Source organism: Scardinius erythrophthalmus (genome assembly GCF_964197995.2).
Source record: "Scardinius erythrophthalmus genome assembly, chromosome: 18".
In the NCBI taxonomy this organism is placed as follows: domain Eukaryota; kingdom Metazoa; phylum Chordata; class Actinopteri; order Cypriniformes; family Leuciscidae; genus Scardinius; species Scardinius erythrophthalmus.
Window position 1 is genome coordinate 22,977,312 of NC_138238.1, and position 15,449 is coordinate 22,992,760.

General features: G+C 38.3%; 1 protein-coding gene across 3 annotated transcripts in view; it reads right to left on the bottom strand.

Moving 5' to 3' along the window:
* Positions 1–10,675: 10,675 nt before the first annotated feature.
* Positions 10,676–15,449, bottom strand: part of adprh (ADP-ribosylarginine hydrolase) — a 96,995-nt gene continuing 92,221 nt past the window's right edge. For 2 of the 3 annotated variants that reach the window (XM_081393658.1, XM_081393659.1), the window contains 2 exons: positions 11,552–11,657; positions 10,682–11,400 (listed from right to left, as the gene is read on the bottom strand). In XM_081393658.1, coding sequence (XP_081249784.1) covers positions 10,981–11,400; positions 11,552–11,657 — 526 coding nt within the window. In that variant the 3' untranslated portion in view covers positions 10,682–10,980. Of the gene's footprint in view, positions 11,401–11,551; positions 11,658–12,232; positions 13,131–15,449 lie in introns of those variants that run through there. The other variant, XM_081393657.1, reaches the window with a different exon arrangement.

Sequence of the window (15,449 nt, forward strand, 5' to 3'; positions counted from 1 at the left end):
TCGTAGGGGTTGGGACATAATCTAGGTCTGTAATGTCATCGTATAAGCTGTCCACGCTGGAGGTATCCAGTAAAGTGTCCAGGATGGTCCACTCCATTTCTTCAGCGGGGGGCAGGTCTTGCTGCCTCTTTGATGGAATACCTACATGTGTATCTTAAATGAAAAAGAGAGAATATTAGTAGCATGAATGTAAATCCACATCTGTCTGTGTACTGCAACAAATTATTATTATTATTATTAGTAGTAGTAGTAGTATTATTATATGGACCTACAGTACAACATCTTCACTCTGATCAAAATATGTATATTGATATCTGTATATCATAATATTTTATTGTACAGGGAATAACTTCAATTAGGTCCATGACAAAATAATGCATGAATTAGGCTAACACAATAATAAATTAATAATTTTGCACCCTTGAAAATGAAGAAAGAAAAGCCAACACACAAAAACTCAGCCTGGCTTCATAAGTTACATTAGGCCGATAGGATAAAACATAGAAGCTTGCAGTCATGCAGAGGGACAACATTTTCATAGGTTAATATAATTAAGGGAAATCCAAATTAAATATCTAATTTTATATTCAGAAGAAGAAACCGTGCAATAAATAAATGCTTAGGAATAGGAACCAATGTGTTTGAGCCTGAGAGCTAAGGGGGGCGTAAATACCTGCCGGCTCGCTCTGCAGAAGTTTGTTTTTGTTGAAAGCATGGATGCTTACAGTAAAGAGAAAGATGTCAGTTTTGCTCACAACTCGCTAACTTCTCTAAACAGCGGACATAGTCTTCAAACAGCGGCCGCAAAGAGAGTGTGTGTTTTAAGTTGAACAGACACCTGTCACGTTAAAGAATAACTGTTACACTGATAGCTGTGTTTATGGATTATACGGTTATATTCTCCTGCTGGACAACAACGCCGTAAATGATTAGCCTATGAAAAAAGAAGATGCCGTTCATGTAGGCCAATAAGAGCGAAGAAGATCATGCTGGATGTTATGGGATAGCCTGATGCCTTTAGAAGTTTTACCTCCGCCTAAAGGTTATCTTTTGGTGCTGTTTCTGTCTGTCTGTTCGTTAAGATAACTCGAAAAGTACTGTACGGATTTGGATGACATTTTCGGACAACATGGGTATTAGGACAAGGAACAGATGACTACATTATGGTGGTGATCCGGGACATTTGGAATTTGTATTGCCTCAGTGACCTATTAGGCTACCTTGACAGAGGTTAGTGCTCTCCGAGTGCTTTTCTAGTTATTGAATATTTTTCCACCGCTAGTTGGATTATAACTTTGTGACATGAACAACAAAATGATGACATGGCATCGGCGATGATGTAAAGTTACAGAGGATAAAGTTACAGCTAGGAGCAGGGAGGATCAGGGGCAGGTAAGCAAAGCTATTTAAAACATCGCCTGTCAATTAGCATAATGCTATCTGAATGGACCTCTGAGAGGAAGTTCCGCCCTAGCGGCTGATGGGTGTTTATATTGTGATAGCCTAGCCTCTAAATGTTTAATCTGTCACTGTTACTTACCATTCTCCGGGTATTTTCTTTTCAACGCCAGTTCGACCATCTTCTTTCCCCGACTTTGTGCCATCTCAAACAAAATTTGTGTGAAGTTAGAAGGGTGAAATCGCAAATGTTAAAACCGTCCCGTGAGGATGCCGCGAAATCAGCTGTGTTTGTTCACCATGGCAACAGTAACTTCACTGCGCAGCAACACGGTTATTTTTTTGTTAGGTAAAACATAGCAAGAACACAGTAATGGATGTTACTGTACTCATGCTTTGTTTCACTAGGGCTTTTTGCAGTTACTGTACAAACGACTACCATTTTTCTCCAAAACGACACACATTTGAGATAAGATGTTTTGTCACATAACAAAGGATGCCTTGAATGTCATGAAAATGATAATAACTCATTTTTGACCAAAAATGCAGTTACTGCCTTTTTGCTTTGTAGGGCAGAATAGGCCTACCTAGTAAAACGTTTTATATACTAGTTTGATATCCTTTTGGACACAAGAGGGCAGAATAGCCCTATGTTTGCTTTTTTGTTGAACCAAATAGCACTAAATAGCCTGTTTTTAACTTTTTCATACTTCTTGAATTGCAAAAACAGAATAAAATAGGTTTAGTTCTAATATTTGTATAATTTTATATAAAAATACATGGTGTATAATTACATTTTTAGAAGTTATGAGATGTTTCCTGCTTCCTTTTTGACATTAATTTAATCCCTCGCCATAGCAAAACCGTTTGAGATATTCAATATCCGTTTACAATTTAGCATCATTAATATATTTTTATCATGTTGAAAAAGTTTGGTGGGAATAAAATAAACCTTTTAGGAGGAGTAACTAAAAACTCAGACGCTGATTTAACAAAAAATCCATATTCAGACCAAAATATCTGACTTCCTGTTGGTTGCAGCTAATGCCTGTAAATTAGAAAGTTGTCCGGCTCGATGAGACCAATATACGTACTGATTTTTGTAATTGTGGGTAAAACTAAACCCCCCACTTTTGTCAAAAACATTTTGAAAGTGACACACTTCCTGCTGCCAGTTGGTGGCGCTATAACTTTGACTCACAATAGTCACATCCATCTGATCGGCCTCTTACCACGAACACACTGCTGAAGTTTCATCAAGATCATTTAATGTGTGCAGAAGTTATAACACTTCGTGTTTCTCTTTTCTCGCTATAAATTCGTGTCCTCGCCACGGCCAAACCGTTTGAGATATCAAAAATCCGTCTGCAATTTAGCATCCTCAATGTCTTGACTTCATGCACACCGAGTTTGGTGACGATTGAATTCATTTTCTAGGAGGAGTGTTTCAAATTCCACAGCAGGCGTTCTCCAAACAACCAATAATAGCTGACTTCCTGTTGGGCTGGCGTGAAACTTGACAGAGGGAAAGTTGTTCGGCCCGATGAGATCTTTATGTGTAACGAGTTTCATATTAATTCATGCAAGCGTGTTTGATCTATGGACCAAGTTTTCAGACCCAGTTCAAGGGGGCGCTGTTGAGCCCTCCTGCCACGCCCGGGTACCAGCTTCAGCCCGGCCCTGATGCCAAGGGGTTCTGACTTGTGTGCAAAGTTTCAAGAGTTTTTGAGCATGTTAAGGACCCCAAAAGCCCCTGAAACCTTGATTAACAATATAAAAGCAATAGTCAAATCCCCCCTCCCCTCACACACACAGAGACACAGAGAGAAGGAGAGAAAATTCTTCAGAAAATCCACATTCAAACCAAAATATCTCTCTTCCTGTTGGTCGGAGATAGATCATGTAAATTAGAAAGTTGTCCGTCTTGATGAGAACAATACACATACCAAGTTTTGTTGCTGTTGATAAAACTAACCCCCCCACTTATGACTAAAGGTGGCGCTACTGAGCCCCTCACCACGCCCATTTCTGGAACTTTGCACATGTCTACGGGCTAATAAATGTGATGTGTCTGTCGAGTTTCATGCAATTTCAAGTATGTTAAGAGTCTCAAAAGCATAAAAAAAGAATATTAAAGTTTGATGCGTTGCCACGGCAACAGTATCTAAGATATCAATAATCCTTTCACAGGTTTACATCTGCCGTGTGTCTACATTGTACACATAAAGTTTGAAGCAAATCTGGTAAAAATAAGATAGTGATTTCAAAGCATTTTAATAGTGATGTACTTCCTGCTGCCTGTTGGTGGCGCTATAACTTTGACTCACAATAGTCACATCTGTGCGATCGGCCTCTTACAACGAACACACTGCTGAAGTTTCATCAAGATCAGTTAATGTATGCAGAAGTTATAACTTATATGTATTTGGATGCTAAACTATTCTTTATTATAGGCTTTGTAATTCACTCGTGTTCCAATATCGATGGAAAAAATCATCCTCTTCACACTCGCAAAAATGTGCTTGGAAACATCACAGTGGAGCTCTGCTTACTGTGAATGGTACAAATTGTACTACTGACTATTTAAACAGAGCAGAGTAATTCGTATATGTTAGGTTGACTATTTTTATTATTATATTGTATTAGGGCTATAATGAACAGGCTGCGATGTCAAGATTGCAATTCTGGAATGTGTGTGTGTGTGTGACGCGGTTGCGGTTGAACAGTGGACACATAAAAACATAAATAAAATGTTTTAGTTCATTCCTACTTCCATAGGAATACATTGAAAATGCTCGCTCTACTCCGCACCATTATCAATGTCTGTGCGGACGTCTGTATTTTACTTTCGCTTTTAAGTTAGCGATTTAAAAGCCCTCAGCGGTGTCACACATCGATTAACCGGTGGGAAAATTGTATCACAGTCACATCCCTAATATATTTATATATAAATACAATGGGCCTACCTGAAAGAGAATTTTACTTGCCCGACCAGAGTATAGCCTGATTAGAACGTCAATAACAAAGAAATAACTTGGGAATCACTAAAACGAGAGATTATTCTAATTTCATTACATTCATTTTAAGTTGCAATCAGCAGTTAATAATAAATGTATTACTGATCAATGGTAACAAGGTTGCCCTGCTGAGGCTCATGCAGCTTCTCCAGGAGAATTGTAAACAAATGAGCGCAGCACACAAAAAAGCAACCCAGTTAACAACATACTGACTATAAAAATTACAAATATGGAGTTTTTATATATTTTATAACATATGATAGAGTTAAGCAACCTCACTTGATGAGTAGGCTACTATTTCCTGAATACAATCACGATTGAAACTGTGACATTGATTTCATACAACAGGTTAATAAACAGTTACAATTAAGTCACTTACATTTTAGATGCGATATTGACTGTTTTTGTTCTGTTTCAGCAGCAAAAATAGTTAAACAAAGATCACAGCAGAACCATCGCGCATCTCACAGCAACTTGTTTTCTCATTACTGAATGATTCAGCATTTTGAAACGAATCGGTTGACTCAAAGATTCAATGGTCAATCCATAAACAACTGTCTCAATCATGAATGACTCAGTCATTCGAACGAATTGTTTGAACGAATTAATCAATGACTCGCTCATTAAGATGGTCGCCAGGCGACCCCTAATGGCGGTTTAGTGTTTTCTTTCCAACGTGCACCATTATCAATGTCCGTGCGGACGTCCGTTTTTTACTTTCACTTTTATATTAGCGATTTAAAAGCACCCGCTCGTGTCACACGTCTATTAACCGATGGGAAAATATCCTCACAGTCATATACCTAATAAATTTATATTTAAATACAATAGGCCTACCTAGTAAAACATTTTATATACTATTTTGATATCCTTTTGGACACAAGAGGGCAGTATAGCCCTATGTTTGCTTTTTTGTTGAACCAAATAGCACTAAATAGCCTGTTTTTAACTTTTTCATACTCCTTGAATTGCAAAAACAGAATAAAATGGGTTTAGTTCTAATATTCCTATAATTTTATATAAAAATAAATGGTGTATAATTACATTTTTAGAAGTTATGAGATGTTTCCTGCTTCCTTTTTGACATTAATTTAATCCCTCGCCATAGCAAAACCGTTTGAGATATTCAATATCCGTTCACAATTTAGCATCATTAATATATTTTTATCATGTTGAAAAAGTTTGGTGGGAATAAAATAAACCTTTTAGGAGGAGTAACTAATAACTCAGAGGCTGATTTAGCAAAAAATCCATATTCAGACCAAAATATCTGACTTTCGGTTAGTTGCAGCTAATAACTGTGAATTAGAAAGTTGTCCGGCTCGATGAGAACAATATACGTACCAAGTTTTGTGATTCTAGGTAAAACTAAGCCCCCATTTTTGACTAAAGGTGGCGCTACTGAGCCCCTCACCACGCCCGTTTCTGAAACTTTGCACATGTCTACTGGATAATAAGTGTGATGTGTCTGTCGAGTTTCATGCAATTTCAAGTATATTAAGAGTCTCAAAAGCATCAAAAAAGAATATTAAAGTTTGATGCGTTGCCACGACAACAGTATCTAAGATATCAATAATCCTTTCACAGGTCTACATCTGCCGTGTGTTTAAATTATACACATAAAGTTTGAAGCAAATCGGGTAAAAATAAGAGGGTGATTTCAAAGCATTTTGAAAGTGACACACTTCCTGCTGCCAGTTGGTGGCGCTATAACTTTGACTCACAATAGTCATGTTCATGTGATCGGCCTCTTACAACGAACACACTGCTGAAGTTTCATCAAGATCAGTTAATGTATGCAGAAGTTATAACACACTTCCTGTGTCCCATTATTCGCCATAAATTTGTTTCCTCGCCACGGCCAAACCGTTCGAGATATCAAAAATCCGTCCGCAATTTAGCATCCTCAGTGTCTTGACTTCATTCACACCGAGTTTGGTGGCGATCGGATGAATTCCCTAGGAGGAGTATTTCACATTCCATTGTATGCGTTTTCCAAACAACGTATAATAACCGACTTCCTGTTGGGCTGGTGTAAAACTTAGAGCACGAAAGTTGTTCGGCCCGATGAGATCTATATGTGTACTGAGTTTCATATTATTACATGCAAGCGTGTTTGATTTATGGACCAAGTTTTCAGACACCATTCCAGGGGGCGCTGTCGAGCCCCCGTGCCACGCCCGGGTACCATCTTCAGTCCGGCCCTGATGGCCGCAGGTTCTGACGTGTGTGCAAAATTTCAAGAGTTTTTGAGCATGTTAAAGGCCCCAAAAGTTCCCGAAAGGTTGACAAAATAATAATAATAATAAATATAGCTGCGAGCAGCGATTGCGGGCCCAAGCCGGTGGAACCGCCACCCTGGTGCCTTTAGTTACACTAAAGGCACCGGGGTGGCGGTGTCACTGGCTTGGGCCCTCCATCGCTGCTTGCAGCTATATTTATATATATATATATATATATATATATGTATATATATCGGATAAGTAATATTCTCTGTCTTGTCACTTTAAAATATATATATATAAAATTCAGAGGCCGATTTTGCAAATAAATCCACATTCAAACCAAAATATCTGACTTCCTGTTGGTCAGAGCTAATGACTGTAAATTAGAAACTTGTCCGGCTCGGTGAGACCAATATATATACTGATTTTTGTAACTGTTGGTAAAACTAACCCCCCCACTTTTGTCAAAAGCATGTTGAAAGTGACACACTTCCTGCTGCCAGTTGGTGGCGCTATAACTTTGACTCACAATAGTTACATCCATCTGATCGGCATCTTACCACAAACACACTGCTGAAGTTTCATCAAGATCAGTTAATGTATGCAGAGGTTATACCGCTTTGTGTTTCTCTTTTCTCGCCATAAATTCGTTTCCTCGCCACGGCCAAACCGTTCGAGATATCAAAAATCCGTCCGCAATTTAGCATCCTCAATGTCTTGACTTCATGCACACCGAGTTTGGTGGCGATTTAATTAATTCTCTAGGAGGAGTGTTTTAAATTCCACAGCAAGCGTTCTCCAAACAACCCATAATAGCTGACTTCCTGTTGGGCTGGCGTAAAACTTAACTAAGGGAAAGTTGTTCGGCCCGATGAGATCTATATGTGTACCGAGTTTCATATTAATTCATGTAAGCGTGTTTGATATATGGACCAAGTTTTCAGACCCCGTTCAAGGGGGCGCTGTTGAGCCCCCCTGCCACGCCCATTTCTGAAACTTTTCACATGTCTACTGGCTAATAAATGTGATGTGTCTGTCGAGTTTCATCCAATTTCAAGCATGCTAAGAGTTTTAAAAGCATCCAAAAAGAATATTAAAGTTTGATGCGTTGCCACGGCAACAGTATCTAAGATATCAATAATCCTTTCACAGGTCTACATCTGCCATGTGTCTACATTATATACATAAAGTTTGAAGCAAATCGGGTAAAAATAAGAGGGTGATTTCAAAGCATTTTTAAAGTGACACACTTCCTGCTGCCAGTTGGTGGCGCTATAACTTTGACTCACAATAGTCACATCCATGTGATCGGCCTCTTACAACGAACACACTGCGGAAGTTTAATCAAGATCAGTTAATGTATGCAGAAGTTATAACACACTTCCTGTTTTCATTATTCGCCATAAATTCGTTTCCTCGCCACAGGCAAACCGTTTGAGATATCAAAAATCCCCTGGCAATTTTTCATCCTCAATGTCTTGACTTCATGCACACCGAGTTTGGTGGCGATCGGATGAATTCTCTAGGAGGAGTATTTCAAATTCCAGAGCATACGTTTTTCAAACAACCCATAATAGCCGACTTCCTGTTGGGCGGCGCTAATAACATAGAGTGCGGAAGTTGTTCGGCCTGATGAGATCTATATGGCCCCGTTCACACTGCAGGCAAAAGTGGCCCAAATCTGATTTTTTTGGGGTCAAGTGACCAGGTCAGACTTCTTCATAGGTAGTGTGAACACTCAAATCTAGCCCAGATCTGATTTTTTCAAATCAGATTTAGACCACATACATATGTGGTACTGAATCAGAACCATATCTGATTTTTTTCAATGCGACCGCAGTGTGAACAACCAAGGCGGATTTGATGCGACTTTTACGTCATTCTACGTCGACATTTGTCACAATTGTGCGCCGGCGACACCTTAGACACAACAGACACAGACAGCCTGAGTCTGACATTAAAAACTTGACTACATAATATGGAGAACAGCGATGGAGTGAGTCAGTGGAGGGAAAGTGAGGTGTTAGACCTTATTAGCATATGGGGAGATACTTCAATTCAAAGCAAACTTGAAGGCTCCTACCGTAACCGCGCAGTTTTTGAAAAAATTGCGCACGAAATGGAAGAACGGGGACACAGGAGAACGTGGCTGCAGTGTCAAAGAAAGGTGAAGAGTCTTAAAAGTAAATTTAAAGAAGCAAATGATTCTAACAACCGAAGCGGTCGTGGTCGCATCACTTGCCCATTTTATAACGAAATTAGCCGTGTTATGGGCGATAAACCCAGCTGTCAGCCGTTGGAGCTGCTGGATAGCTACGAAGCAGGTGAAGAGGAGCCTGAAACTCCGAGGAGTTCGGCAGACAGCCTGGATATAGATGGTGAGACAGGTAACGTTATGTTTTCAGTCAGTTTTCTTTGGACTGGGAAACTGGGAAACAAACCAGAGAAGCAGAGACTTGTACCCTTTACGTGACTGTCGCTCCAAACACTCATGAAAGTGCGTATCTATAGGCTATCACAAATTTTATTTCTCGTAGGTTACCATTTAAACGGACAATAAAAAAAAAAAAAAAAAAAAATTGTGTGTGTGTGCGCATATGCACACTGCAAATGGTATTAGTGTGCGTGCTTTACACGCAATAAAGTGAATATTATAAACGCAAAAACAAATTAAGGCGTATAAATGGCACGATCAATTTAATTTCTGGTAACCGTTATAGATGCGCACTTTCATGAGATCGGGCTCGACATTCAAAAATGTACACAGTCTCCGTTACATATCTACGATCTGATCCAGTGCACTGGTAACCTGGCTCATAACCAAATCTCATATTATAAATTATAAGGAGGGGGCTGCCATGTTATCCTCATCTTCTCAGGGTAACGTGTGTGTGTTGAGGGTGTTATGTAAATTGTTAACGTGAAACAGCTCATAATATTTGCAATGAATACATCACATTATAGCAGTATATTATATGTTTGCTTGCACCAGATGATACAAGCACCGAGTCACTCCCATCTGCATCTTCTGCACCTTCTGTGTCTTCTGCTTCTACACCATCTACATCTGGAGAAAGCTCATCAGCTGCAGGCATTACAGAGACCACTGGAAGAAGCACAACAGCCACCAAGTCCTCTGGAAGTAAGAATATTCATGTTTTTATCAGGCTGTTGCTAAATCATTAGTATTCGCTTCGCTAACCCATCCACTACTGTTTTTTTGATTCTGCTATTACTGTACTGTATTACTGCTAAGGGTTTACTTATACTCATGTCTATCCTCCAAGCATAACTGTTTATTTTTTTAATTGTGGCCAATAACCAAACACTTTCTCCTCTTTCTTACAGCTACATCTGCCAAGAGCAGGAAAAGGAAGACCAAGATGGAAGCAACACTGGAAATCTTCGCTGAAAAGATCAGCAGTGCCCTCAATAACACAGACGACACTGAGCTTCAATTGAAAATGCAAGCAGCACAGCATGAGCATGAGCTCAAAATGCTCTCAATGTTCACACAGTTTCTTGCAAGGTCAAATTCACCATTTCCACCTATCTACCAAGCACCAGTCCAGCCCTCACAGTACAACCCAATACAACTGCCGCCTCAGCCTACCTTTTACAACTTTACTCATCCCCCGAAATTTAGCATGGGTTCACCTCAGCCGCCACCATGTAACGAGACAACCAACCAGCCTCTATCTTTTCTGCAAGATCTGGCTCAACCTTTCACCCATCCACCTGTACATCCTCCAGATCTACCTCAGTCCTTCAGCCAGGTGTCAGCACACCCTCAAGGTCCTGTTCAGCAGCCTTTCAGCCAGGCCTCAGGACATCCACCATTCTACCGACCTCCAGATGATGAGGAAAAGTAAATCAGATCCAATATTGTGAATTGCTTTCAGTATTGTTGGTCAATCTATGCAAAGTGGATACATCATTATAAAGATTAATAACAGTTCAGGTTATATTTGACAGTTTGATTTCAGGTTACAATTTGAACATTATGTAGCGTTACTAAACCGACAGAGACTTGCACTATAGCAGAATAATTTTTATTTTGTGTTTTCAGAGTAATTATTCAAAGTAGAACATTTAAGTTAGCAGGTTTTCTTATTTTTTAGCCAAGAAAAATTCTTGTGTGGAAAATTTGATGATTTTTATATGAATTATTTGTTTGCATCCACCTGCACAACTAATTTTACAGGGATGCATTTAATTTTTATTTTTATTTTAGAACAAAACTGACCATTTCATCATTAGTATTGAAAACAGTTTTTTTGTTGATCCACACTTTGAGAATGTTATGTTTAAACATTGTAAAATAAAGTTTCTTATGTGAATCAGCGTTGGCTGTAAAAAAACTCTGTCAGTGCCTCTCTGACTCTTGTTGGCTCAGCAGCATCTTGTGCCCCTCCTTCTGCAATCCTGTTGTCCTGAAGAATAGCTTGAGCAGGTCCCTCATAGGCCTCACCATGCTTCTCACACACATTGTGGAGAGTGCAGCATGCACTTATGATGGTAGGGACAGTGGAGATGTCCACGTCCAGCCGTTTCCCCAGGCATCTCCACCGCCCCTTCAATCGGCCGAATGCACATTCCACCGTCACCCTGGCTTTGCTGTGTCGCTCGTTAAAGTACCGTTGCTGCTCTGTCAGGTTCCCTGTGTCAGTGTACCCTTTAATAAGCCAGCTCCTCATGGGGTATGCCGGGTCACCAAGCAGCATGATCGGTACTTGGACACCATTGATCTCCACTGTGTCCTTTGGAAAATAAGAGAAGTTGAATTTATTAGATGTTATAATATGTTTCTTAAAACATTTTAATGTCTTTAATACTAAGATGGTACTGTTTCCAAATAAGATTTGAGTGTGTGTGTATACATGTGTGCATGATTGTTATAGAACAACTTACTGGTGGAAAAAGCTCCCCTCTCTCTGCCATTGCAAAGACACGTGAATTCCTAAGAACCCTGGCATCATGGACACTTCCAGGCCATCCCGTGTAGATGTTGGTGAAACTGTTATGGGGACAAGTGATGTGTTATTTTATAATTTTGTCCATGTAAACAATTATGAAAAGAAACACAAATCAGTTATTACTGCACTGTGAAACATTTAAATATAGGCTAATTTTTAAATGATCGGTAGGGGGTTGCAAAACAAAGATGGTTACTGTAAACACAGAGGGGCTATCATATTTTAATATCAGTAGGGCTAATGACAAGTCATACTATGACAAACCGTTTTAACATTTAATCATTTAAACCAACTAGTCTAAATTTTCATGCTAGTACTTATTTTTTAGATACTAGTATCTATTCCATTAAGTACTAGTACGCATTTATTTAGCTAATGAATAAGTACTAGTACTTAATGGAATAGATACTATCTAAAAAATAAGTGCTAGCACGAAAATAGAGACTATAGGTTTAAATGATTAAATGTTAAAGCGGCTTGCCATACCACATAATTGTATCACAAGGCAGCATTATTTAACTATTTTAAAAACCTAAATCAGACTTTTCACTCACTGACTGCTAACACTAGAAAAAAAATCCAGGATAGATTATTTTCATAATTGTAGAAGGCTTACCAGAACTGATGATCTACAACTCCCTGCAGAAGGACAGAATGCCATCCTTTGCGATTGAAGTAGTCGACGTGATTTTCTTCTGGGGCAATGATGGGGATATGACTCCCGTCAATTGCTCCAGCGCACTGTGGAAAACCACACCTCATTTGGAAGCCTTGTAGGACATCCCGGAGTGCGTCTCCTTCGGGCAGTTTTATGAACTCGGGCATGAGGACTTGGCGCACGGCCTTGCAAAATTCGTGCACAATCGCGCACACAGAAGACCTGGCAATGCCAAACAGGTTACCCATCGTGCGGTAACTGACCCCCGTTGCCAGCCAATACAGCCCAACTCCTACACGTTTCCGCACGGAGATGGGTCGCCTAAATTGAGTGTCCTGCCGTAGGAGTCTTGAGGAGAGGCGCTGACAGATATAATCAAAAGTTGCCCTCGACATCCTAAAGTTTTCAAAAAACAGCGTCTCAGTGAAACTAGTCACATCACATTCCCACCACTCCTGGCTTCGTCTACGCATCCACACAGACCTCTGTAATGAATTTGCAGCCATAAACCCGCAAAAGGCAAAAACTGCCAATTTTGCTCTCTTTCTCTTTCTTCTCCTCCTCAGCACCTGCTCATTGATGTTACGGCTTCCATTACACAAACATTTTGCAATAAATGCGAATATGCTTACTTCTTCCATAATAGTGCAACCGCGTGCTGCGTCTGACGTCATTGTTATTGTTCTTTTGCGCATGCGTGTTAGTTTGAAACCTCAAACAGTTCACACTGCAATCAGATATAGGTCACATTGTAAAAGGTAATGTGAACAGCCAATCAAAAAATCGGATCTGAGCAAAAAATCAGAATTGAGCATTAAGACTTGCGGTGTGAACGGGGCCCTAGTGTACCAAGTTTCATACTAATACGTTCTTGTATGTGTCCAAGATTTCAGATTGTTTTCTAGGGGGCGCTGTCGAGCTGTTTCAGGGCGCTGTTTCAGGGCTTGGGCCCTAATAATAATAAATATAGCTGCGAGCAGCGATTGCGGGCCCAAGCCGGTGGCACCGGCTGGGGCCCTCCATCGCTGCTCGCAGCTATATTTATATCTAGCAATCAGACAAGTAATATTCTTTGTCTTGTCACTTAAAAAAAATATATATATATATATATTCTTTTTTCCCCTATTATATATATATATATATATATATATATATATATATATATATATATATATATATATTAAAAATAGGGGGAAAAAGAATATATATATATATATATATATATATATATATATATATATATATATATTTTTTTTTTTTTTTTAAGTGACAAGACAAAGAATATTACTTGTCTAATATATATATATATATATATATATATATATATATATATATATATATATATATATATATAATTACCTTTTTTTGGATGCTAAACTATTGTTTATTATATGCTTTGTACTTCACTCACGTTCCAATATCGAAGGGAAAAATTATCCTCTACACATGCGCAAAAATGTGCTTGGAAAATTCACAGTGGAGCGGTGCTTACTGTGAATGTACGAATTGTACTACTGACTATTTAGAGCAGTGTAATCTTTATATGTTAGGTTGACCATTTTATTATTATATTTTATTAAGTCTATAATGAACAGGCTGCAATGTCAAGATTGCAATGCTGGAGTGTGTGTGTGTGTGTGTGTGTGTGTGTGTGTATGTGTGTTCATGTTTTTCTGTCCCGGTGGGGACTTTAACCTGAATGCACACAGACTCATGGGGACTCGTATCACAGTGGGGACCTAAATAGAGGTCCCCATGGGTAAACAAGCTTCATACAGAATGAGTTTTTTTGGAAATGTAAAAATGCAGAAAGTTTTCTGTGATGGGTACAGATGGTGGCCAACCAGAATGAGACTTTTACCGCCGCCGTTCCCGCGGCGGCAAAATTGGGATGTGTATTTGCTGCCTTTTACCGCCGAGTGGCGCTGTAATCACAGACTTCCAAAGTGTCAGTTTATTCTCTTTATGACCTAATCTGCCGCGGCAGTAATCTGAGCTGAGGTCACAGATAAATTCAAGATAAATATTGTGGTTAAACGAATTCAAATTCATTAAATTTAAACAAAGTAGACACACGTTAACATTGTGTGCCCAGTTTTTCTATAATTTAGAAAGGCTATGTCAATAGGTTACTTACTTCGTGTTATTTTAATGTGTTTGTAGATTTATTAACTGAAACATAACAGTGAAATAAATTAAAATAATTTACCGTAAAATTAAAACATTTTCAGCATTTTAAACATTTTAACATTTAAAACATTTAAGCATTCTTTGTTATATTCAGAATTAAATAGGCTTACATGTTGTTATGATTATCATTTGAATTCTTTAATAAATAATCAACCACAATGCCTATTAGCCTACTGCCGCAGCAAAAATAAACCAGTCGAATTTCAAAGTCGTTCGCGCACAGCAGCAACTGCGGCATTTTAAAAGGTAAGTTTCCTATCTGTTTATTAAAAAAAAAAAAAAAAAAAAAAAAAAAAAAACATGGCGCAAGATCTTGTAAAAAAAAAAAAAAAAAAAAAAAACATTTTTTCATTATTTGAACAAAAATGAGACTGATTGAATATGTAAAAATATAAACAAACAAAGCAGAGAATAAAACAAACTTTTAGGGAAAAAATATAGGCCTATTATGCTACAACAGAATTGGGTAACATTAACGAAAGCAAAATATGTAAAAATACATTTCAAACAATATAAAACAAAACAAATTCGTGGCCGAGTGGTAGGCTATAACGTTCAAATCCCGAACAAACATGGGCTAATTTTTTATTATTAATGCAGAAAGATTTGATAGTTCTAAAATATTGCTACACCATAGCCTATTGTTTTTTTCTCATAGCCTATTTTAAATATTTTATATTTATAAAATAAAATTACCATTAATTTCCATTTTACATTAGGGACAATTTTTATCCAACAGAATGGCTGAATTAACATCTGCATAATAATAATAATAAATAAATAAATAAACAAACAAACAGCACATGTCTTGTAAAAACACTTTTTAAAAATTTTTTCGACACATAATTTCGAGACAGTAAATTGCCAATGTTAAAAAAAAATAAACAAATAAAAAAGAATATGACAAACTTTTAAAACAGAGAAAATAGTTTACCTAGGCTATTCAGACGATAGCTCTGTGGTCAATGCAATAACAATAGCCTCT